This window comes from Drosophila ananassae, chromosome 3R (genome assembly GCF_017639315.1).
Source record: "Drosophila ananassae strain 14024-0371.13 chromosome 3R, ASM1763931v2, whole genome shotgun sequence".
NCBI classification, from domain to species: Eukaryota; Metazoa; Arthropoda; class Insecta; order Diptera; family Drosophilidae; genus Drosophila; species Drosophila ananassae.
In genome coordinates this window covers 13,929,117-13,954,240 of record NC_057930.1, presented here as the reverse complement: position 1 = coordinate 13,954,240, position 25,124 = coordinate 13,929,117, and the positions used below count along the sequence as shown (strand labels likewise).

Genomic DNA, 25,124 nt, shown 5'->3' with positions numbered 1-25,124 from the left:
GACTTAATTAGCATAGAAACTGTAACTGGAAAGTGGAACTGTAACTGCCGCTCTGGGATTTTTATTTTCCGAGGGCCCAGGACCTTGCTCCTTGGCTAATTGAGGTTAGGTGTCCCAACTTTAAACCGACTTCTGACAACGCCGACTTTTCGACTTTCCGACTTTCTGACTTACGCAATTTGCAGCTTGCACTCCCGACTAACTCGGCCTAATGAGGATTGAATCACCGTTTTGGCCAACTAGGTAGGTGGGTCAATTGAATTACGAGAGATTGTGTCACAGAAGCTGGAAAGCATCCAGATTTATGCGCTTAATGAGCTTGGGCATGGATTTTGATATTATTTCTTGGCATAAAATTCCTCCGCTATAGGCCCCCTTGAATGTCCCATATTAAAACCCAAAACAATATCGTTTTTCTGCCGAAAAATAGTTTATAATTGTAAACCATAAACAGAATGAATACCCGCATAAAAATGTTCCAACTCCAAGCCACTTTATTACGATGGGAAAACTTTTGTCGGCCGGCAACAGAAAAAAAGGGAGAGCAAGGACTTTCTTTCATTTAAGCCAACAGCCGGGCCGCACAACTTTGGCATAGCAAAGGCAAGAGCGTACCAATTGCAGAGACAAGCAAGGAAACAAACAAACAAAGCAACAAACCAACAAACAGCTGGCAAACGTACGAACATGCATTTGCACAAACAATTACATGGAAGGCTGGCTGGCGGCTGACAGCGTCATGAGTATTAAATAACTCCTACAAGTATGCAATGCTTCGTTCTACGCATTCCGTGCAAAAAAGTTTCTGCACTTAGCCAGAAAGAAAGAAAGCCAGTTGGCTTGGCCAGAAAGCAAGAGCACATTCTGCGAATTGTTTTACTGCCCTTTTATTGCACACTCGCTCGTGCATGGCCATGGTACATGGTAGACACATACTGTTGGGCGCCGCAGCTCCTTGGCTAATTATATCCCGGTCCCGAAGATCCTTGACTCCCCTGCAAACCAAACCAAGCCCACAAAAAAACGTGACTCACCTCGCGACCCTTGCAGTGTAGCGTGTCGTAGACCTCCGGCCTGCCCTCGATGTTCTTCAGTCGCATCGGCTTTCGCATTAGCAGGCTGCGTCCCTCCTCGTCCAGGTGCATGAAGCTGCAATTTAGATAGCGCGGCATTAGTGGGTGCGGAAAGGATACAGCCAAGTGGCTGCCAAGAGCCCGTAACTAAGGGAGCACCTAGCTAAGCTTCGCACTTTATCCTCGCCATTGACTCGGCGATTATAAAATATTAGACAAAAGGGAACATTAGCTACAGGAGTTTCTTCAATTTCTTTAAGGTTTTCTTTTGATTTAAGGTTTAAGAGTTGCCTTTCGTATTAAAATTTAATTGCTTTATTATGGAGTATTTAAGTGGGGAGGATGAAGGATAAACTATCATACTATTTGATCTTTATCTCAGTCAAAGATTCAAGAATATGTAAGTCTTTAATGTCATATCTCCTTCAGAAAAAGATAAACTTCTTACCGCTTCTGGTTCAAAACAAAACAACTGTATCTATACTTGTCGATACCCACACAAGCTTGTCTAGTTCCTGAGCACAACTTGATCCTGGCTTTATCCTTTTGCGTTTTCCCCCAACAATTTATCACCTGCTCTTGCACTTGAGTGTCTCATATATTCTTGATAAATGCAATCCTTACCTGCCGGCACGCGACCGATAATCCTGTGACATTTTTCTGGGCTGCTGTTGGTTTTTGGGCGAAGGCGAGAGTTCGCGAGAGCTTTTACCCGACGCGGTGCCACTGCCCGAGGCAGCACACCCACCCACAGCCTGGCCACCGGCAGAGCCACTACCACCACCGACTCCGCTGCCTCCGCTTCCGCCGGCATCTAGTTCCACGACAATGCTTGTGTTTGTGCCACGACGTTCCCGAATCGGTGGCGAGGCTGTGGAGATACTGGCGCGCTTGTGGTGCTTCAATGGCGTGCCGCCGCCACTTGAAGTGGCGCCTCCAGCTCCTGCTCCTGCTGCTGATGCTGCTGCTGCTGCTCCTCCAGAATGGTCCACTTCATGGTTGGGCGGTGAGTTGCCGCCCCCCTCAAGATTTGCGCACAAGAGCCCATTGCCGTTCACCGTTGGCGTGGTTTGTGCTTTGATTTTTATACTATTTTGTTGCTGTGTTGCACATGTCTTCTGTTGCTGTTGCTGCTCCTTTTGTTGCTGCTGCTGTTGTTGCTGTTGCTGTGCATTTGTCGAACGTTTGATGGCCACAAAACGCAAGTTCTCAAGTATCGATGTGAAATGCTGCGACATCTTGTCCAGGGGCACTTGTTCCCACTGCCGATTGCTGGCCTCGTTTATTTAAAATGCAGGCAACAGGTGAACCACTTGGACAATTTACCCTCAAAGTTTTTGATTAAATTCTGTTGAAAAAGTTTTGTGCGGTCTCCTTTTTCGGCCAGTGCTCAATTGGTTCACTGTGGATTGAAAAGTTTACGAAAAGTTGTATTTACGAACTTGAAATTGTCAGTACAACTGATAAAAGAACTTATCAAGCTAAAAAATAAGTAAAGTAAATTTACAATTACTAAAATTTAAAGACAGCTTTAGTTCAATATATGTTCAGAAATGCTATAAGATTTGTTTAAAAGCTTTTCTTTGGAAAGCAGTTCTTTTCAAGGAGTCTTTTTCAAGGGCCTTAAAGGAGATCTTTTTTCAAGAAGCACTCGGTCGATTGGATAGCTTCTGTAATAGCTTTAACCATTTTTTTTTGTTAAATTACAATTCAATAAATTAATATACATAATTAAGAAAAGATCCCTAATAAAAATACCTACATATCCAAATTAATTCCCTGAAAAGAAATCATACTCTTTGGCTTATTGCTCTTGTATTGGCTTTCAACAGACATCATCTGGCTGGTCAGCCTGAGAGGCAGAATAACAAATACAAAGGACAAAGAGCGGGCTTTTAGCTACAAAAATAGACTTATACACTCAAAGCCAGTTGGCCAATTAATTGATTGATTGATTAGCCAAAGCGAAAAGGCATGAAAACAAGGCCCACACACGGACACAACCAGAGCCAGAGCCAAAGCCAAAGCCACTGCCACAAAAAGTAAAATCAAATTAAACAAAATAAACCGAAATTTGCGGTCATTATTTTGATTTGCCTAAGCAATTGTATGAGGTCGTCATTAAACAAAGAATAAAAACAAGAGCAAACAAACAATGAGGCTGTAATTAGAAAACGATAGCAATTCATGGAAAATAGCCTGGGTGTATGTGGGTGTATGTTGGTGCCATCAAAGCGAATGATTTGGCATTTGATATCGAATTTTAATGTGCGCCGAGTGCTCATTAAACTTGAATGGGTGTGGAAGGAATTGCCAGGGTCCTGTGTCAATTGCAGTCCCATTCAAAGCCAAATGGGTCATAGGGTTTAAATTCCTCGTTAGCTGATTTTATTTTGGTGTAATAGTCGGAAAATTGCTAATAAAAACCAAGCAGAGATTAGCAGAGTAGAGTCCAAAACTAGAACTTGAGACATTCTATGATTAAGTGACCGCTCCGCCAAAGTGCTGAGGCATCATCCTTAAAGTTTGTACCCTTTTTTTCCCAAGCAGTTACAAGCTAGAAGCAACTGATGCCTAACAAATGAACGAGCCGCGAATGGAAATGTTTTTTTGAAGAAAGCAAAAAGGAAGCAACATCTGGCGCCAAAAAAACAGCGTGAAAATTGGCTGTAGAATGAATGATTAAACCCTTTTTGAAGACGGGCGAAAAAGGGTTATGGCAGATGTTGTCTGCAACTTTTTTGACTTTAATCAGATGCCTGCCTGCGCCCTCCATCGGAGTTCAACGGAGTGTATAAATAGCCCGGCTCCTCGCTCAGCCAACAAATTAAAGGTAAACTAATTGAATTTTCATAGAGCGGTAAGGACTTCGTCACTTTTTGATTAAGAAAATTTATTGTGCATCCCCGCAGCCAGGCGTCTGGTTTTGTGGTTTTTGCAGCGGCAAATTGCCATAAAGATGCTTTTAATTGCTACAAATGTTCCCGACTCCATTTTCCCGGGCTACGGGCTACAGGCTACGCTTTTCATTTCCGTTTCCTTTTTTCCTCCGACCTCCTCCAGCTTAATCAGGCCGGAGGCGAACTGAGAAAACTCTCCAGAGTATCTCAGGCAGTGTCTCGGAGTTATAGTTGCGGCGATTTATTGTATATCAGTCTCGGTTGATTTGAAATTTAATGAGCTGTGTGGTATTTAAGTAGGACTTAGCAATAATAACAAAGCATTGCCAAGGGATGTGCAGAAGCATTCTGCTATTTATATAACAAGTACAAGGGTTTACAACTAGGATATTATGTAAAGTAGAGCGGGATTTGAAGATGGCGGAAAAGGATTCAATTGATTGAATAATTCCAAATAAAACCTAATGATTCGGTAGAGGTTAAGATAATCTTAAAAAGTTAATTTGTAAATAAATTCAATCGAGAAGCATATGAAATATCACTCATACGCCCCATTGAATGAAACGCTTTCAATAATCACTTATACGCCATGTTGAACCACTTTTTTACAAGCAGAATATTTTCACATTTTTTGTTAACCATTTGAGGAGTGGAAAAAATTATATTTCACTCAATTATTAATCCATAAAGGGTAAAATATAAAAAATGTACACATCGAATTCCACTTTAGCCCCCCGGGCAGGGCTTAACACAAAACATCCGTCAGTGAAGACACATTCCACTCTTTTTTTTGGCGTTTACCAATAAAATCCGGAAAATCTCAGCTTTCAGGACTTCAGTCGAGCCCGTCCTTCTCGGCCTTAAATCCAATCAATTGCTTTAAAATAAACCCTTGAACAAAATCAAAAGCAATACCGTAACAACGACAGACGCTGAATGCTTTTCGTATTATCTCAAATGACAACACAGCCGCGTGAAAAAAATGAAAACCGAAAGAAGGAAATCGTACAATTGGAAGACAAAAGCAAACAGTGAAAAAAACGAAAACAAGTGCTGCCATCCAGCCATCCTGCCATCCAAGCCCAATGCAAAACAGTAAAATATAAAATAAAAAAGAAGGGAAACTGAAAACGAGAAAATCTGTTAAGAAAAACCATTTAAATGGGCAACACAGCCCATGCCAAAGCCAGGACAATGCAAGTGTGGCTATACAACCGCACAGGTGCCAAGAAGGATTTGGAGCCAGGGCCTAGACTTGTGGTCAAGTGCGAATCGTGGTCAGAATTGGAGTGTGAGTTTGGGCCAATATTGTCAGCAAAATGACAGGCACGTTATATCGTTTCTGGCAATTTGGTCCACAATTGGTTGATAGGTAGAAAATGTGAAAATGGAAAAATGTCTGACATATCCTGGCTTATCTCTAACCCAAAAATTTAATAAAGTCAACTGTACTCAACTCTTCAGCAAAAAATTATCCTTTCGATTTCATGGGGCTTACCGTATTAGATTGATCTTCTCCACCTTAATAACTCTTGTACTCATTGGTCAAAATTTATTTTATGCTAATGCGATTGGTAAAATATCCCAAAGTCAGCTGAGCACCAAAGAACCCTTGATTCGTTTATGAAATATAAGCCCCCACACACACAGCAAATAATTCAGGACATACCCGTAAAAGTGAAAAAGATCCTGCGGCCATCCCTGAGCTGGCTTCAAAAAGGTAAACAAGTTTTATTCCCCCAAATGCTGACTAACCGGCTCTGGATTTACATATGAAAGGGATAGTCATGTGAAGGATTTTATGCGTTTGAGTAGGATTGGTACCACACATCCTTAAGGACTCGGGCCGCCGTAAGAGTGTATGAAATATTTACACATAATGTTGCAAAATTTATACTCCTGTCGGCCCTTGTACTGTCAGCCTCAGCTGCGGTTCACATTTTGATAGTCAATATTGGGTATTTATTTATTGTTATTTGGAAGTACAACCAACACACTCGAATATAATTCAAAGGCTTTCACTTTTCGAGAGGATTGGGTAATGGATGTTCAATTGATCTGTTTGTAGTTGGCAAACTTAGTTATCCCACGGATACTGTAGCCCTTCAAGGATAATGCAAGTTTTTTGTATTATCTTTTGTATAATAAATGGATCATTGTTATTTCAGCAACTTATAAAAGTGATTTTTAGTTTACTCCACCCAGTATTAATGCGTTTCGCTGACTTTCAATGGCCATGCCTATGCTGGCCCTCAATGCAATATACAAAATGTCAGCAACATTATAATTTTCGTAATAAGAAAATGGAACAAACTGGCGAGGCGTAGAGAGGCGGGCAGGATGGGAAAGGACATCAGCCAGGACCTGCCAGGACTTTGACATCGGCAGCTGCGACAACGCGACAAGGAAGTTGGCCCTTTGCCATTTCCAAAATGTTATACCGGAAGTCAATTTGATGTTATTTTTTTACTGCTAATTGTTTTCCAATTTATGCTGGTAATTGTGTTATGAAAATTGTTTATAGCTTGCTGGCGAAAGAGTTAATTTCCACATCTCTGACAACCTTAATTACTTAATGGAGGTCTCTATGCCCCATTCAAGTCCCCATCTACATTGGCTTTTAATGCTATTTGTTAAAAATTAATTTCCATTAATTATTTTTCATTTAAAGCCAAAGAAGTTTGCCGCTCAAGCTCAAGATGATTTATTTAATTGAAAATTTGAAATCTAGGCGACATTAATCAAATAACTGCTTGGATTAGAGCCGACTCGTTCTTAGGCTTGACTGATTATTGTGGTCCAGTAATTAGTCAATAATTGCTCGGTTGACATTCTATTTATTTCGAAATGAATTCATTTTCTAGAGGTGCTTAAAATAAATCATCAAAAAGCATTGTTTGCCCGAGATATTAATCAATTGAGTCTTGACTTTGAATTAACAAACTTTGCAATTATGTTTGTTTATTATGGGAGATTTGTTTCTGAATTAGTTAAGAGTTTATTCTGCTGTTAATTAAAATTCTCAACCATTTTCTTTTGTTTCCATTTACACAGTCTATAGAAATAAGTAAATTAATACCAGTTTTGTTTTCAACATATTTGTTAAAATATTTAAAAAATATTAAACTCATAATATATTAAAATCAAAATATTAAACTCATTCCCTTTATAACCAAAAGTATATAAAATCTTATCGCTAATAGAAAAAACAATTTCCAAAACTCATTCCTAATTTTTTCGTAAAAATAACAATCAGCACTTAACACTTCAATAGTTTTTCTTAACATTCAGAGGTTTACAATTATTTGTATATAAAAAGTTAAAATATAATTTAAATTCACTTTGTTTCAATCTTCTCTTAAAGGCTGTTAAATAATTTTAAGGTTCACCTTTTATTCATAAAATTCATGATATTCCTTCACAATTTTTAATAAAAATAAAAACAATTCTTTAACCGACACTACTAGCACTCGATATATAGTTCTTCCTTTTTCAAAAAAGAATTTAAGGATTCTTTAAATTTATAGGATTCTTGAAATCTTTTGATTATCAGCGGTTGGTCCAGGTGGTTTTTGTTTTTAAGCGCGATCCAAAGAACTCGAACGCCGCGCGTCGACTGGAGCTAAGGCCGTAACGCAGCATCCTTAAATAGCGGCTGAACCTCCTGCAGCATCCTTTGAGTGTTGGGGAAAAGCTTGTCTCCGGCACTCCAACAAGCTCCCAATGGCTCGTGTCCTGGCTAAAGCTTCACGATTGTGGGGCCAATCGAAGGAGTCATGTGGCAACAACCCCCCCACTGAAAGTGAAAATCGTCCCAAATGAAAGACACCTGTTGATTTTTGCATTTCCTTTATATTTTGTTTTTTTTTTTTGTTTTTATTAAAAAAGCAATGTGGGCTGTCGCTGTCATGCAACCAGCTTCAAGCATCTTTGGCGGAAGTAATTAAAAGATGCCATTAAAAAATCTTGAATTTTTTCCATCATTTTTCCAACATTCAAGAAAATTAGAAATAAATTTAACAATTAAACTTAGCTTACGAATAGATCACTAATTCTAAAATATATTACAGCTAGGATATAATTACGAACAGTTCTGAAAACCCCTAAATAGAGTAACTTCCGCCAATCGCTTATTAAATACCCAAATCAATCGAATTTCACAGTTCGCTTTTAGTAACACGAATTAAAATTGGAAGAGCTTACAAAGTGTCGGTTAAGCCCGATGAACTGTTGATCTTGTGACCTCCAACTGGCGGATGGATGTTGGCCGGAGGATGTAGTTATCCGGAGGATGTAGAATGTTTGCCATTTTCCAAAACGATGTCTTTGGAATCCATAGTGTCGGCGACGGCTTCATGGTGTGGTTGGTTGGTTGGTTGGTGGAGGTGGTGGAAGTGATGGTTGTATATATACAGGTATACAATAGAGAGACAGAACATTAGTATAATCCTTTTTCAATAATTTAAAGAAGACAACAAGTATTAAAGCTAAGTCTTAAAACTACTTTAAAAATGAAATGGTTAAGGGACGATTAAAAAAAAAAATGAGTAAAATAACCACGGCGAAACAAAAATTAGATTTCAGCCCTCTGGCCTCTCCACTTTGATGGCATCTGCTTTTGTTCGTCTGTTTGTGAATTATTTTGTGTTAATTTCATGTATACAGGTTTAGTCGATATATATTATGGGGTAATTCGTGACCACAACTGGAATTAATTCACTTTGATCTTGGGATATGTTCATTAATGAGGTCACGCACCTCAGATTAAATATTATTTCAGATTAAATATTGCTCCTATTTGGTTGGATGTTAGAAAATAAGACTGGATACTTTTTAAAGATTAATTCATGTTGTGTTCAATGTTGAAAAAACGACGAGGTTATTAGTTTCTGCCCTAAATTTGTGGCAACCGAAGATGCGTTGAGTCCCACGTTGATTGTAAACATTCTAAAATCATTAATAGCTGTGGATCTCGTAGAAATTGCAGTAATAATAAAATCGTTGATGAAATCCTTGAAACAGGAACAATGAAAACAGTGCTCCCAGATGAAGTCGTGGCTCGTAAAAACGCATGCTCTTTCCAAGACGATCTAAGCCGAAGGTTTCCAATAATCCACAGCATTTATCCTTTCCATAAAATCCCATTCTCCAGAGCATTTTCCAATTCCACTTTACTTTAAAATAAAACAGCGATGATGATTGAATGATCCACTATATGTTTCCTTTTCGCAAATCCAAATTATCATTATCCTTGTGGAGAAACAACATTCGAAGATAGTCCTTAACAGTAGCGATTAAAAAAAAAAAAACCGACTGCACAGAGAGAAATCTAAAGCACATCCTAGACAACCTAACGCGGGGAATACGCGAAAACTACCTAGATCTATATAAATATGTACAAAATGTGTAGAATGGGACAGAGAGAAGACGTATCCGCATTCCGAAAAATTCGGAAAAACTACCGAGTCTGAAATATTATCTCAGCAGTATTTTTTTAAATGGTGATGGCTGCGGCGTTTTTGCAATCAATCTGCGCACCATCCGCGACATAAGGTAAGCTGAAGGTATCGAGCCATTCTTTGCATTTTTCTTTGCTATCGAACGCCAGAATATTGTTGATATAGTCAATGCTAATATTGGGACGATAGCTGGAAGATAATAAACATGATTAGTGTGACAATCATAAAACAAAGTAAGCGCAATCACTTACGACTTAATAATAACACGAAGGGCTGCCTTGCGCTCCCTCTCCAGGAACCACTCAATCATATGACCGGACATAAGAGGAGCCGACTTATACAGTTCGAACAGTTTGCAATAGTTGCCCAACGACCAAGCCGAGCGAAACTGAAGGGCGTGCGCAATGGCAGGATTCTCGCGCTGATCAGCCGTAATCGAACGCAGGACAGTAGTGATATCTACCGGGAAAAGGAGAGTTAATTAATGGATGTTACCTCAAAAGGAAAGTATAACTTACCCAGGGTATTCTTTGTGAAGATGTAGTACAGTATACGGTAGGCAGTGAACTCCAGGGAATTGGCGCTCTTACCCAGCTCTGAATAAAGCATCTTTAGCTGCGTCTGACATTGATTGAACTCTTCGTGGTCACCCTTCTCCATGGCAATCCGGGCGTGTGTCTCATAAACCTCAACCGTAAACTGATCCCGAATACCTTGGACCTGATTTAAAAGCAAAGTCTTACTATTGTAAAATCGTTCTAGATTAGTAATCTTACCGTCAGATCCTGCCTAATGGATTTCAGCTGATCACACGCATAATGATAATCGTGATTGGCACGCCACTTGCTCTTCACATTGGCCAACGAGTGGGTTAGCACCTCGACTGGTCGCACCTCCGACGGAGAAGGCGCCTTAGTGAGTCGCAAAAATGATTTCTCAAGGTCCCTACAAGTTCCTACAATATGCAAATCGAGTAGATCTATACCGGAAGACGGATCAGACTCCTCATAGAAGGATTGGCGTTGATAGTTCTGTTGCATCTGCATCTTCTTTTTGTTCTTGGCCGTGGTGAGACCAAACGGTGAGCTTGCAATGGCGACGACAGATTTCTTGGCTGAGCCGGAGCTCTGCTGCGAGAAACGTGCCGCTCGCTGTTGCAAGCGCGCTGTGTCATCATCAACGGCACCGCCCACGGACGATTGGTTTGAATAGAAGTGAGGCACCTTTTTCTTTGCCTGACCGGAGTTAGCAGAGTTCGATGTCAATGCTGCTGATGCTGCTGCTGCTGCAGCAGCAGCCCTCTTGCCCTTCTTCATAAGCATTTTCTGTTGCTTGCGCGACAGGTTCGCTGAAAGCGGTATAAAGTCCAAAGAATCGTTTAGGCCCGATTTGCGGCTAACCTTACGCGCTGGTGGGCTGCCATTGCCGCTGCTACGAGAGCACGAACGGGATCGAGGGGAACGGGACCGGGAACGCGAATAAGACCGCGATCGCGAATACCGCTTCTTGTTTGTGTACTTTGAAGAGCTAGACGAAGCCGGCGACCTGAAAAGGGGTTGAAAAATCAGTTTAGAAATCTCCAAAATCTCTTAAAAAAAATTGCCAAAAAAAAACCCACCGCGAACGACTCCTGGAGTATCTGGACGATGACTGATGATTGTGAGAACCGTAGCTTGAAGAGGACTTGTTGAATTGGTTTCCTTTCTGCTTGAACTGATTTACAATGCCGGAGCCCTTGGCTGGCGACTTGTCCTGCTCACGGTCTCGCTCCTTCTCCTTCTCCTGCTCTATCTTCTTTTGGAAGTAATTGCTCCGCTGGGGCTGCGGCGGCGTGGCATTGTTCAGCACCACCTCGATACCATCCCGCTCGCTGTGCACCGTGGGCATGGGCTCGTTGTCCCAGTCCCTAGTCCATAGCTCATTGCGATTAGCCGCTGCTATGATCTTGCCTTTCAGACAAATATCAATCTGATCCTTGTCGAGGTCAGTGTTGCACTTGGAATAGCAACGGGCCACATATTGGTTAAGGGAATCGGGCCAGGAATCGTTGGAGGCCATTTGGAAGCTGTTGGGCCGTTTGAAGCCAGAGGCAGCCGGCTGGGGAGCAGCTGGAGGAGGCAACTGTGTCTGCTGCGGCGGCTCGGTGGGAGCGACCAGAGCGAGGGGTAGCGGAGGTGGAGGCTTGCTCAGATCTGGTGTTGCAGGCACACCCACATCGGCAGGGGTTATAATGGGTGGTGGTGGTGCTACGGCTGGTATTTGATTGCTAAACGGATTGTTGTATGCTGTTTGGTCAAAGTTCTTGTTTTTGTTGTTCCGCTTGCGCTTCTTTTTGTTATTGCTGTTGTTGTTGTACATTTGCATTCCCTGTTGTTGCATTCCTTGTTGCATTTGTTGCTGCTGTTGTTGTTGTTGTTGCTGCTGTTGCAGTTGCAGAGGATTAGGGGCGTTTGCCAAACGCTTTTGGTTTAAATTCAAATTAAAACGAATTCCTCCAAAGTTCTTGTTCTGTTGCTGTTGTTGTTGCTGCTGTTGCTTGTTCCCGCCCGGACCCTGAGCCATTTTGGGCGGCGGCGGTGGTGGCGGGCCACTAGGCAAGGGCGGAGGTGCCGCAACTGCATTGCTAAAGCCGGGCGGCGCATTCGAGGCGCTGATCGTCGATGTTACCTGTTGCTGCTGCTGTTGCTGGTAGCGCATGTAGTACTGGTAGTACTGCTGATACTGCTGCTGGTAGGCGGCAGCATTCTGGTTCGCGTACCAGGCGTAATTGCTCCATTGCTGGGCAAGGGCGGAGGGGTTGTTCGCCTGCTGTTGCTGCTGCTGTTGTTGCTGCTGCTGCTGCATCTCCTGCAGCTGGGGAATCAGAGGTGGCGGCGCACTCATTGCGTCGGACATGATATTTCGTCGCTGCCCTCTCTCACTAAAGGTCGCGTGTTGTATGCTTTGTTTTTACCTGAACTTACCTTTGTCTTTTTGTTAATGCGTTGCTTGTATTTCTCCTACGACCGTCCTACGAACCCAAAAAAAAGATACAAAGTTGTTGATTAGTTTTTGGCCATGTGTGGATTGTTGCGATGGCGTAGGCAGTACATATTTATTTATTTAGTCAAATATATGAAGTTTAATGATTCATTAAGGTGGGATGACACCCCTCCCACAGAAACAACCATGTGCACGCCACTGCCTAGCCATGCATGTGTGTGTGTGTCTGCTGGCATGTGACGCCATTTTATTTTTCTTACCTACTTTTTTCTTTGGGAACACAATTCCTATCCTTGATATTCGGTCTTTAATTGCTGCTGCCAAACGTTATTTATTGTCACTGCAGGCCTAGGCAGTCTTACTAACTGCCCTAACACGAAAAATATCTCGGATACTGTATTTTTTACTGCTTTCTTACGACAATATAAATAAAACACGTCTATTTGGACAGAAAAATCGATGGTATGGTGTTGGTAAACGTTGGGGACTCGATAACGATAAGGATTCCAGAGTTGCCTAGTCTCCTATAGCTCCGCCTGACTATCGATAGTTTTCGCAAGTTCGATATGTAATCGTTATGGCGCATCTATTCAAAAAAATTCACTAAATTTAACACAAATACACACATTTAATAGTCCAAATATTTTAATTGTAGAGTTTCAACTTTAAACGTAAGTTTTAGGGGATTCAGCAAACAACAAATAATAAATTCCAAGCTATAACTTAAAGACGTAATTCAACAATTAAAGCTCCACGATGCACCGATTTTATGCTCCCCATCCAAAGGACTTTTTCCCTCAAAACCAAAATGATACTGCACTCCAATATTTTCGCCCAAACTCGTCTGATATACGACTCCCACATTGGCATCGTCGCGCATCTTCGCCTTCAGGATTGAGCCATTATCGAATTCGTACTGGCCCCCAAAGGCAAACTTCGCCTGTCCTTCGCTGCCGTAGGAGTTCATCTTAAATGCAAAGGCCCAGCTATCGCCCATTCGCTGGAAGATTGATCCTCGCAGGTCTTTGAGGTTCTCACTAAGAAGGTATAAAGGTAAGACAGTCAGATAGTTAGGTCCAATATACGTACAGTTTCAAGCCAAACTCGGTGCTACCGTTATTGAATCCCACGCAGAGGGCATGCTTGTCAAAGGCCTTTTCGTCCAAATTGTATACCATGCGGTATCCCAGAATCCATTTTTCAGTGGGAACCACCAAGGCATAGCCCTTTATAAAGGACTGATTGTGAAGAGGCAATATCACCTCCAATTTGATGGGATTCCTCTCGATTCCAGTTTTCAATTGGCACTTAAAATCAGAGCTACGGAGACAGTTATTACTTTATAATTCAATAAATAATGCCAATTGTATCTACCTGTCTTCGGGGGAACCAGAACATTTTAAGTTAGAGTAGCACAGCCCACCCGAAAAATGATTCTTTAATCCAACATTGGCCAATATCTGCTTGTCTGTCAGCCAGGCTATAGCCACATGTCCGTTACCAACTTCCTTGTAAGCCTCAAGTCCCCCAAAAATATCTGACGCCTTCGGGTAGGCCTCTCCATAGGTGCTCAGCGTTAGGCCATCTACTTCGGATCTACACTGGATTTGCCAAGCACCGATCTTATAGCCCCGAAGGAGACATTCCTTGGCATTGGCGCCCACATGGAAGTAGGTAGGCATCTCACCAAAAACTGATGGCTGCGGCAGGATGGTCTCCGACTCCCTTTTTTGGGAGTCCTCGGTGGTGCCATCCTCATCGCCTGTCTCGCGGTTCTTGTTGTAAGGCTGAAATATGCGACTGTACGCTTTCCGCATGCCAAAATTTAGACTTTTGAGGGGAAATATTTAAACACAAAAATTTTGGTGTACAAAGGAAACGAATACAAGTTTATCTATGACTACTTTGCTCAGAATATTTATAGAAATAGATTTTAATTTTGCTTTAATCATATATTATTGGTACGTATACAGTGGAAGTATTAATAAACAAAATTTTGCAAAATTTTCACATACTTATAATTTTGTAAGCTATGTTGAAAGGTGGCACGACTAACATTTGAAGGACCAGGCTACACCGATCTTGTGCTCACCATTAATGGGATCGTTTAATACGCATCCGGCATGGTACATAACGTCCACAGTTTCAGCAAGTCTTGCCTGATAGACGATACCGAATTGGGTATCATCCCGTAGCCTGGCCTTTATTAAATGTCCCGGAGAGAATTCGTACTGGGCGCCAATGGCAACGTTGCTTTGGGCGTTCTCCTCGGCGCCCATAATGGTCATTTTCAAAGCAAAGGCCAAGTTCTCGCCCAAGCGCTGGAAGACCGAACCCCTCAAGGTCTTGAAGTTTTCACTAACAAAGAAATTGCATTATTATCTATCAAGAGAAGAGTTTACTATCTTACTATTTCAGGCCGACTTCGGTGGTTTCGTTGTGATATCCTAAGCAAAAAGCATGCATGGCGAACTGCTTTTCATCAAAATTATAGACAGCGCGGTAGCCCAGTACAGAGTTCTCGGTTGGAGCCAGTACGGCATATCCCATAAGAAGGGGTTCCTTGTAAACTGGAATAATCAGTTCTATTTTCCCCGGACTACGATCCAATCCAACCTTAACCCTTGCTGTAAATTTTGACCTTACAAGAGGATGGTATTTGATAATAAATAATTGATAAAATAATTAAAAGAACTGTAAAGATTGAAGAACTTACTCTTCTTCTTGTGGGGAAATGGTTGTTTTTAAGGTGGCATATGCATTTCCTCCAAAGAGATCCGCACGAGCACCCACATCCACCAGATAGGCGTTCGCAGTCAGCCATGTGCAGACTGCATGGAAGAGCGGCCACTCCTTGTAGAGCTCGATGCCGCCGCTGGCTGGGGTCAGAGTAGGATTACCCTCGCCAAAACTTGCCAAGACTATGTCATGCTTGGTTTTCGTTGTAGACTCCAGTTCCCAGACACCAAGTCGGTAACCTTTGATGAGGCACTCCTTAGCCATGCTGCCAACATGGAAATAGCTATACATCTGCCCCTCTTCCAAAGGAGGTGGCATTATCTCCTCCTCCTCCACGGGCTCTTCGGGCTCTGGCTCCGGCTCAGGCTCTGGCTCTTGTTTCTTTTTCCCGAATCGACTTTTACTTCCTCCTCCGCCATCGCCACCACCTTCTCCATCCTTCTTTTTTTTCCGGTTAAGTCGACAATACTTGTTCTTCATCTCTTATACCCCGAATTCAAGTGAAATTATGAAACTAAAAAAATAATATAAAGTTTAACGGGAAAACGGAATTTTAAAATTCTGGTTGGTTACGAGACTATTTTGGGGTTGAATTATGAATACATTCTATTTGTTTCCTCAAGGCCTATTTGGATGTCAATTTTAGTTCGTTAGAGAAAAAAGTTCGTTTTTATTTATATACAGGAAACAGGAAACAACTAACTTCTTTATAATTAACATTATTTATAACCCATCACCCATTATCCCATCCTAACTCGAGCTAAGTCAACTAAACGTAGGTCCTCTGAGTAACATTGATTTATTCCAGTTATTCTAATTCCAATTATTACAATAAAGACCATAAATAAATAAAAAAATATGTTTCTCTATCTGATTGCCTTTTTTATTAGAGTATAAATATCAATAGACTTTACAAAATTCCAAAAATATATCAAAGCCGAAATGATTATACCAATTTCTTATGGTAAACAAAACCATTCGTGGATTTCTCCCGGATCTAGGCCTTCTATTCTTCTAGTCTTCTGTTCTACAATGACCCAAAAATAAATATTTCCTCTCCAACAGCTATTAAAATTCGACTAGAGAATTAGGACTTAACAGTGCAAGTCCCATGAAACGCCATTTCTGTGGGCGATCCCTTAACAGAATCGCAGCCATCAAAGCCAAAATGACAAAGGACATCGATATTGGGGCCAAGTTTTGATTGGCAGGCCAAAGCGATTCTGGCATCCTTCCGAACCTTGACTTTTAGCAGAGATCCATTTTCCATTTAGCCAGGTTTGGATTGAGAATGATTCTACTCGAAGTTCTAAGATCGGGAAGGTATGACATTTTTGGATCTGCCGATTGTTAGTCAAGTTATGCACATTTTTCCATTACGAAAATACAAAAATTGGTCTAACGTTTCAGATACTTTTTAACTTGGCCAAAATCTGAACTTTTCAATCACTTCTTGTTGTATATCTCAACTATTTCTCAACCGATTAGTAAACGGAACACCAATCCACAATCAGAACTCTAATGCGCTTCAAACTGCATTAAAAGATTGAAAAATTCAAACAATCCAAAATCATGATGGTACCCCTTAAAAAAATTTCAAAAAATGGTCAAAATTTTGATTGTTTGAAAAAAAAAAGATTGGAAAATTCAAACAATCAAAATTTGGACCATTTTTTGGCCAAAATCATGATCATGTAAACGGAATACCAATCCACAATCAGAACTTTAATGCGCTTCAAATTGCATTAAAAGATTGGAAAATTCAAACAATCAAAATTTGGACCATTTTTTGGCCAAAATCATGATGGTACCCCTTAAAAAAATTTCGAAAAATGGGTCCAAAATTTTGTAGCCAGGTTTTGATTGAGAATGATTCTACTCGAAGTTCTAAGATCGGGAAGGTATGACATTTTTGGATCTGCCGATTGTTAGTCAAGTTATGCACATTTTTCCATTACGAAAATACAAAAATTGGTCTAACGTTTCAGATACTTTTTAACTTGGCCAAAATGTGAACTTTTCAATCACTTCTTGTTGTATATCTCAACTATTTCTCAACCGATTAGTAAACGGAACACCAATCCACAATCAGAACTCTAATGCGCTTCAAACTGCATTAAAAGATTGGAAAATTCAAACAATCAAAATTTGGACAATTTTTTGGCCAAAATCATGATGGTACCCCTTAAAAAAATTTCAAAAAATGGGTCCAAAATTTTGTAGCCAGGTTTTGATTGAGAATGATTCTACTCGAAGTTCTAAGATCGGGAAGGTATGACATTTTTGGATCTGCCGATTGTTAGTCAAGTTATGCACATTTTTCCATTACGAAAATACAAAAATTGGTCTAACGTTTCAGATACTTTTTAACTTGGCCAAAATGTGAACTTTTCAATCACTTCTTGTTGTATATCTCAACTATTTCTCAACCGATTAGTAAACGGAACACCAATCCACAATCAGAACTCTAATGCGCTTCAAACTGCATTAAAAGATTGGAAAATTCAAACAATCAAAATTTGGACCATTTTTTGGCCAAAATCATGATGGTACCCCTTAAAAAAATTTAAAAAAATGGGTCGAAAATTTTGTAGCCAGGTTTTGATTGAGAATGATTCTACTCGAAGTTCTAAGATCGGGAAGGTATGACATTTTTGGATCTGCCGATTACTAGTCAAGTTATGCACATTTTTCCATTACGAAAATACAAAAATTGGTCTAACGTTTCAGATACTTTTTAACTTGGCCAAAATGTGAACTTTTCAATCACTTCTTGTTGTATATCTCAACTATTTCTCAACCGATTACTAAACGGAACACCAATCCACAATCAGAACTCTAATGCGCTTCAAACTGCATTAAAAGATTGAAAAATTCAAACAATCCAAATTTTGACCATTTTTGGCCAAAATCATGATGGTACCCCTTAAAAAAATTTCAAAAAATGGTCAAAATTTTGATTGTTTGAAAAAAAAAAGATTGGAAAATTCAAACAATCAAAATTTGGACCATTTTTTGGCCAAAATCATGATCATGTAAACGGAATACCAATCCACAATCAGAACTTTAATGCGCTTCAAATTGCATTAAAAGATTGGAAAATTCAAACAATCAAAATTTGGACCATTTTTTGGCCAAAATCATGATGGTACCCCTTAAAAAAATTTCGAAAAATGGGTCAAAAATTTTGTAGCCAGGTTTTGATTGAGAATGATTCTACTCGAAGTTCTAAGATCGGGAAGGTATGACATTTTTGGATCTGCCGATTACTAGTCAAGTTATGCACATTTTTCCATTACGAAAATACAAAAATTGGTCTAACGTTTCAGATACGTTTCAGTTAAAAAAACTTGGCCAAAATGTGAACTTTTCAATCACTTCTTGTTGTATATCTCAACTATTTCTCAACCGATTAGTAAACGGAATACCAATCCACAATCAGAACTTTAATGCGCTTCAAACTGCATTAAAAGATTGGAAAATTCAAACAATCAAAATTTGGATCATTTTTTGGCCAAAATCATGATGGTACCCCTTTAAAAAATTTCGAAAAATGGGTCCAAAATTTTGTAGCCAGGGAAGGTATGACATTTTTGGATCTGCCGATTACTAGTCAAGTTATGCACATTTTTCCATTACGAAAATACAAAAATTGGTCTAACGTTTCAGATACTTTTTAACTTGGCCAAAATGTGAACTTTTCAATCACTTCTTGTTGTATATCTCAACTATTTCTCAACCGATTAGTAAACGGAACACCAATCCACAATCAGAACTTTAATGCGCTTCAAATTGCATTAAAAGATTGGAAAATTCAAACAATCAAAATTTGGACCATTTTTTGGCCAAAATCATGATGGTACCCCTTAAAAAAATTTCAAAAAATAGGTCCAAAATTTTGTAGCCAGGTTTTGATTGAGAATGATTCTACTCGAAGTTCTAAGATCGGGAAGGTATGACATTTTTGGATCTGCCGATTGTTAGTCAAGTTATGCACATTTTTCCATTACGAAAATACAAAAATTGGTCTAACGTTTCAGATACTTTTTAACTTGGCCAAAATCTGAACTTTTCAATCACTTCTTGTTGTATATCTCAACTATTTCTCAACCGATTAGTAAACGGAACACCAATCCACAATCAGAACTCTAATGCGCTTCAAACTGCATTAAAAGATTGAAAAATTCAAACAATCCAAAATCATGATGGTACCCCTTAAAAAAATTTCAAAAAATGGTCAAAATTTTGATTGTTTGAAAAAAAAAAGATTGGAAAATTCAAACAATCAAAATTTGGACCATTTTTTGGCCAAAATCATGATCATGTAAACGGAATACCAATCCACAATCAGAACTTTAATGCGCTTCAAATTGCATTAAAAGATTGGAAAATTCAAACAATCAAAATTTGGACCATTTTTTGGCCAAAATCATGATGGTACCCCTTTAAAAAATTTCGAAAAATGGGTCCAAAATTTTGTAGCCTGGTTTTGATTGAGAATGATTCTACTCGAAGTTCTAAGATCGGGAAGGTATGACATTTTTGGATCTGCCGATTACTAGTCAAGTTATGCACATTTTTCCATTACGAAAATACAAAAATTGGTCTAACATTTCAGATACTTTTTAACTTGGCCAAAATGTGAACTTTTCAATCACTTCTTGTTGTATATCTCAACTATTTCTCAACCGATTAGTAAACGGAACACCAATCCACAATCAGAACTCTAATGCGCTTCAAACTGCATTAAAAGATTGGAAAATTCAAACAATCAAAATTTGGACCATTTTTTGGCCAAAATCATGATGGTACCCCTTTAAAAAATTTCGAAAAATGGGTCCAAAATTTTGTAGCCTGGTTTTGATTGAGAATGATTCTACTCGAAGTTCTAAGATCGGGAAGGTATGACATTTTTGGATCTGCCGATTACTAGTCAAGTTATGCACATTTTTCCATTACGAAAATACAAAAATTGGTCTAACATTTCAGATACTTTTTAACTTGGCCAAAATCTGAACTTTTCAATCACTTCTTGTTGTATATCTCAACTATTTCTCAACCGATTAGTAAACGGAACACCAATCCACAATCAGAACTCTAATGCGCTTCAAACTGCATTAAAAGATTGAAAAATTCAAACAATCCAAAATCATGATGGTACCCCTTAAAAAAATTTCAAAAAATGGTCAAAATTTTGATTGTTTGAAAAAAAAAAGATTGGAAAATTCAAACAATCAAAATTTGGACCATTTTTTGGCCAAAATCATGATCATGTAAACGGAATACCAATCCACAATCAGAACTTTAATGCGCTTCAAATTGCATTAAAAGATTGGAAAATTCAAACAATCAAAATTTGGACCATTTTTTGGCCAAAATCATGATGGTACCCCTTTAAAAAATTTCGAAAAATGGGTCCAAAATTTTGTAGCCTGGTTTTGATTGAGAATGATTCTACTCGAAGTTCTAAGATCGGGAAGGTATGACATTTTTGGATCTGCCGATTACTAGTCAAGTTATGCACATTTTTCCATTACGAAAATACAAAAATTGGTCTAACATTTCAGATACTTTTTAACTTGGCCAAAATGTGAACTTTTCAATCACTTCTTGTTGTATATCTCAACTATTTCTCAACCGATTAGTAAACGGAACACCAATCCACAATCAGAACTCTAATGCGCTTCAAACTGCATTAAAAGATTGGAAAATTCAAACAATCAAAATTTGGACCATTTTTTGGCCAAAATCATGATGGTACCCCTTTAAAAAATTTCGAAAAATGGGTCCAAAATTTTGTAGCCTGGTTTTGATTGAGAATGATTCTACTCGAAGTTCTAAGATCGGGAAGGTATGACATTTTTGGATCTGCCGATTACTAGTCAAGTTATGCACATTTTTCCATTACGAAAATACAAAAATTGGTCTAACATTTCAGATACTTTTTAACTTGGCCAAAATGTGAACTTTTCAATCACTTCTTGTTGTATATCTCAACTATTTCTCAACCGATTAGTAAACGGAACACCATTCCACAACCAGAACTCTAATGCGCTTCAAATTGCATTAAAACATTGGAAAATTCAAACAATCAAAATTTGGACCATTTTTTGACCAAAATCATGATGGTACCCCTTAAAAAAATTTCAAAAAATAGGTCCAAAATTTTGTAGCCAGGTTTTGATTGAGAATGATTCTACTCGAAGTTCTAAGATCGGGAAGGTATGACATTTTTGGATCTGCCGATTACTAGTCAAGTTATGCACATTTTTCCATTACGAAAATACAAAAATTGGTCTAACATTTCAGATACTTTTTAACTTGGCCAAAATGTGAACTTTTCAATCACTTCTTGTTGTATATCTCAACTATTTCTCAACCGATTAGTAAACGGAACACCATTCCACAACCAGAACTCTAATGCGCTTCAAATTGCATTAAAACATTGGAAAATTCAAACAATCAAAATTTGGACCATTTTTTGGCCAAAATCATGATGGTACCCCTTAAAAAAATTTCAAAAAATGGGTCCAAAATTTTGTTGCCAGGTTTTGATTGAGAATGATTCTACTCGAAGTTCGAAGATCGGGAAGGTATGACATTTTTGGATCTGCCGATTACTAGTCAAGTTATGTCCATTTTTCCATTACGAAAATACAAAAATGGTTGGGGATTAATGTAAGGATTAAAAGGTAAATAAGGCAGATATATGTTCTTGCAGCTTCATTGAAACTTCAGTAGTTCCATTATAGTAGCCCAGGCAGAGAGCATGCTCGTTTAATTTTTTTTTATTCAAATTGCAAACTGCCCGATACCCTACAAGCCAGTTTTGGATAGGAGACACTAGAAAGTAGCCCACAAGTAGAGGGATTACTTCAACCTCCAGTTCCTTTCTCGCAGCCCCACTCTCTTCAAACTTCCCATGATCCTAGTATTAGATTGGGGACTACGCGACCTGTTCTTCTGGAACATGTTGCGCAGTCGAGCATTTATTTCATTCGACATTGTGAGTAAAAAGACCAGAAATTATTAAATATAAATAATACAATTTAGAGACGGTCTACAAGTCAACATTCGACAAATATGAGCAGCAGTTTCTAATATTGTTTTACTTTGAAAAGCTAGAGTTGGAATAATCTCTACTATCTCTCTACTATAATAGACTTGAAAACCAAAGAGTTGCATTACCAACTTTTTATTAAGAACTTGTTAAAAATTTACATTAAAACCTTTTTTCGGAACTTTAGTTAGAATAGTTCCAAGCACATTATAATTTATATCAGATACTTAAATTGAAGTACCAGGAAGTACCAATTGAATAATTTCCGTTGAGGGGATCTCTTGCCTCGATACCGCCATGAAGCATCATTTCAATGTCCTCCCGTAATTTCTTCTGATAGACTAGGCCCACGTAGGTGTCTCCGCGGACTCTAGCCTTTAGCATGTGCCCCGGTTCGAACTCGTACTGGCATCCGACCATAATTTTATGAGCCGCCACCTCTTCACCGCAGAGATTTGCCTTCATAGCCACGGCCCATTGTTCTCCGATTTTTTGGAATATTGATCCACGGACTTCCTTAAAGTTTTCCCTGCAAGTCAAAGGGGTTTAAATGTTAATCAGTAGCTTAGAATATTTCTTACAGTTTCAAGGACACTTCAGTGGTTTCATTCTGGTATCCGGCACAGAGGGCGTGTCTGATTTGCTTTTTATTCTCCCAGTCGTAAGCTCCACGACAGCCCAGGATGAAGTTCTCCGCGGGAGTCACCGTAAGATAGCCCAACAGTAATGGTTCCTTATAGATGGGTACCTCCAGTTCCATTCTGATCGGATTACGATCGATATCCAACTTGCACTTGCATTGGAATTCAAATTTACTTGAAAGAATCAAGACAAAAAGAGTATAAAGTAGGCTGGAAAGTATCTTAAAAGTATCCTAACTCACTTGTCGTCATTAAGGCCGAATGTGTTTTTCAGGACGAATTGCCCCTTGCCCTCGAAGGCCTCGCCACGCGCCGCAATGTCGGCGCAGAGAAGGCTATCGGTCAGCCAGGCGAGGGAGGTATAGAAGTTCTCGATTTCCTGGTACGCCTCGACTCCACCGTAGGCATCGTTCAGGGACGGATAGCCCTCACCGAAAGTGCTCAGAAATAGTTCCCCTTCCGTCTTTGAGGTGGTCTGCAGCTTCCACGGGCCATTGTTATAGCCGTGGATGAGGCACATCTTAGCCAGGAGCCCCACATGGAAGTAGGTCTTCATTTCACCTTCGTCCGCTTTCATTGGCAGTTTTTCATTAAAGTTCTCCAAATTATCCGGAGGAGGTTGCGGCTCTTCGGGAGGTGGAGTTTTGCGCCTTTTGTTTCTGCGGAACAGGTTCCGCAGTCGCTCTCTTGCCTTTCCCATTTTAAATATTTACTAAAATTTGGTCAATTTTTAGTAAAATATAAAAAAAACTTTAGCCAGACGGATGTAATCTGAAAATTTTGTTTCTAAAGCTACGATCCAAATAAGCCAAATATTTTCAAATTTTTCAGTTGACATTTTGAGTTTTTCTATTGCCTACTTTATTTTTTAATATTATATTCTATAGTATATAATATATTATTATTCTTAAAAAATTTGATTATCAATTTCATGTAACTTTATTAACTCGAAAGATATTTTCTAAAAATATGTTATGTAAATGGATTTTAGTTATCAACAGGGTTAAGTGAATTTTGGAAATTCAAATGATTAACTTCTAAGACCTCCTTGTTAGCACTGGAGGGCCACGCCCACGCCAAATTTATGATTTCCATCCGAGATGTTGCCGCAGTCTAGCACCGCTGATATGGAGGCAGTAATGCCCTCTCGGAGCTTCTGCTCGTAGCCCAGACCCAGCTCCACCACATTGTTGATCTTGGCCCGGATCAGGGCGTCCTCCTCCAAGTGATATATCATGCCCAGGCCGACGAGCAGGTCGCCACCCTGTTCCTGCTGTTCCCCGCCGCCCTCGCCTTCCTGGGCGCCACCAGTCTTGCTAATCTCCACCCCCACATCGATCTTATCATTGGCTTTATAAAATAGGGAGGCCAACCAGGAGTCTCCATTTTTCCTAAAGGATTACATTTTTTTTTAAAGATTAAAATTTGAAATGAAGACTTTAAACTTGGCTTACAGTTCTCCGTGCAAGGTGGCGGTTTCGTTGGTCCAGCCCAAAGCCACCTTCCACATTTTCAAGTCCACATTACTAACGTCTAGCTCGCCACCAAGGCCCCCATAGAACTCGTTGTGCTTAACAACCAGGGAGCAGTTCAAAGCGGGTTCCGAGTTCAAGCCAATGTCGGCCAAGAAGTGAAAGTTCTCCTGGGCATAGCCCAACTTGAACTTTCCATCCGCCTCACTAAATTACCATTAGACATAATATATAACTTAAATAATTAAATGAAATTAGGAAACCCACTTGGAGCCCGGCTGAAACTTGGCCTCCAAGGCGAGCATCAGGCCCTGTGCCAACTTATCCTTCTGCATGATCTCTCCGAAGAGCCAGTTCTCCGTGTTCCATCGTTCGGTGAGGGTTAGGCCATGATCCTCGATCTTGTACTTGCTCTGCAAGGATCCTTTCACCTTGCTATTGTCCTGGCTGGCAAATCCAGTGGTAAAAAACTCGATGCCGGAGCTGGTCAGAGTCTTGCAATCGATCTGCCAGATGCCCGGGTGGTAGCCGCGCCGGAAGAGTTCACGGGCCAGCTTGCCCAGGTCGGGATACGGAGGCGTTGCCGGGCTGTCGGGCTTGTCGGACATGTTGGAAGAATGAAAAGGTAAGAGTGGAAAATCCGGAATTTTTTTTAGTCTAATTGCTAGGCGATTTGCCTTGAATCACCGACAATTTGTGTAAAAAAATGCCCGAGATATACACAGGCACAGACGTTTTAGAACTGAAACGCCCAGGGTTCTTTTCTTAAATTGTAAATCAAATATGACCCAGATATAG

General features: G+C 39.8%; 6 protein-coding genes across 7 annotated transcripts in view; all 6 read right to left on the bottom strand.

Annotated features, from left to right (window-relative positions):
• LOC6496893 (nitric oxide synthase) overlaps positions 1–7,679 on the bottom strand; it is a 41,986-nt gene extending 34,307 nt beyond the window's left edge. The window contains exons 1-3 of the mRNA XM_001963160.4: positions 7,363–7,679; positions 1,698–2,475; positions 1,035–1,149 (exon numbers count right to left, since the gene is read on the bottom strand). Coding sequence (XP_001963196.1) covers positions 1,035–1,149; positions 1,698–2,311 — 729 coding nt within the window. The 5' untranslated portion in view covers positions 2,312–2,475; positions 7,363–7,679. The remainder of the gene's footprint in view (positions 1–1,034; positions 1,150–1,697; positions 2,476–7,362) is intronic.
• A 126-nt stretch (positions 7,680–7,805) lies between these two features.
• LOC6496892 (leukocyte receptor cluster member 8 homolog) lies at positions 7,806–12,914 on the bottom strand. Of its 2 annotated transcripts, none has more exons than XM_001963164.4 (6): positions 12,675–12,914; positions 11,051–12,442; positions 10,209–10,977; positions 9,951–10,152; positions 9,684–9,891; positions 7,806–9,621 (listed from the first exon to the last, which is right to left on the bottom strand). In XM_001963164.4, exons 2-6 carry the CDS (start codon positions 12,325–12,327, stop codon positions 9,468–9,470), a joined length of 2,610 nt encoding a protein of 869 aa, XP_001963200.1. In that variant the 5' UTR covers positions 12,328–12,442; positions 12,675–12,914; the 3' UTR covers positions 7,806–9,467. The 2 variants fall into 2 exon arrangements, with proteins under 2 accessions (XP_001963200.1, XP_032310898.1); XM_032455007.2 differs by having other exon boundaries at positions 12,679–12,914.
• A 127-nt stretch (positions 12,915–13,041) lies between these two features.
• Positions 13,042–14,333, bottom strand: LOC6496891 (voltage-dependent anion-selective channel). The gene is made up of 3 exons (XM_001963165.4): positions 13,789–14,333; positions 13,504–13,734; positions 13,042–13,451 (listed from the first exon to the last, which is right to left on the bottom strand). Exons 1-3 carry the CDS (start codon positions 14,229–14,231, stop codon positions 13,151–13,153), a joined length of 975 nt encoding a protein of 324 aa, XP_001963201.2. The 5' UTR covers positions 14,232–14,333; the 3' UTR covers positions 13,042–13,150.
• An 11-nt stretch (positions 14,334–14,344) lies between these two features.
• LOC6496890 (voltage-dependent anion-selective channel) lies at positions 14,345–15,767 on the bottom strand. The gene is made up of 3 exons (XM_001963166.4): positions 15,131–15,767; positions 14,825–15,055; positions 14,345–14,772 (listed from the first exon to the last, which is right to left on the bottom strand). The coding sequence occupies exons 1-3, from the start codon at positions 15,631–15,633 to the stop codon at positions 14,466–14,468; spliced, it is 1,041 nt and encodes a 346-aa protein (XP_001963202.1). The 5' UTR covers positions 15,634–15,767; the 3' UTR covers positions 14,345–14,465.
• A 6,565-nt stretch (positions 15,768–22,332) lies between these two features.
• On the bottom strand, positions 22,333–23,652 carry LOC6496889 (voltage-dependent anion-selective channel). Its single transcript, XM_001963167.4, has 3 exons — positions 23,097–23,652; positions 22,795–23,028; positions 22,333–22,742 (listed from the first exon to the last, which is right to left on the bottom strand). Exons 1-3 carry the CDS (start codon positions 23,552–23,554, stop codon positions 22,433–22,435), a joined length of 1,002 nt encoding a protein of 333 aa, XP_001963203.1. The 5' UTR covers positions 23,555–23,652; the 3' UTR covers positions 22,333–22,432.
• A 125-nt stretch (positions 23,653–23,777) lies between these two features.
• Positions 23,778–25,083, bottom strand: LOC6496888 (voltage-dependent anion-selective channel). The gene is made up of 3 exons (XM_001963168.4): positions 24,594–25,083; positions 24,309–24,533; positions 23,778–24,245 (listed from the first exon to the last, which is right to left on the bottom strand). Exons 1-3 carry the CDS (start codon positions 24,932–24,934, stop codon positions 23,906–23,908), a joined length of 906 nt encoding a protein of 301 aa, XP_001963204.1. The 5' UTR covers positions 24,935–25,083; the 3' UTR covers positions 23,778–23,905.
• Between the last annotated feature and the right edge of the window lie 41 nt (positions 25,084–25,124).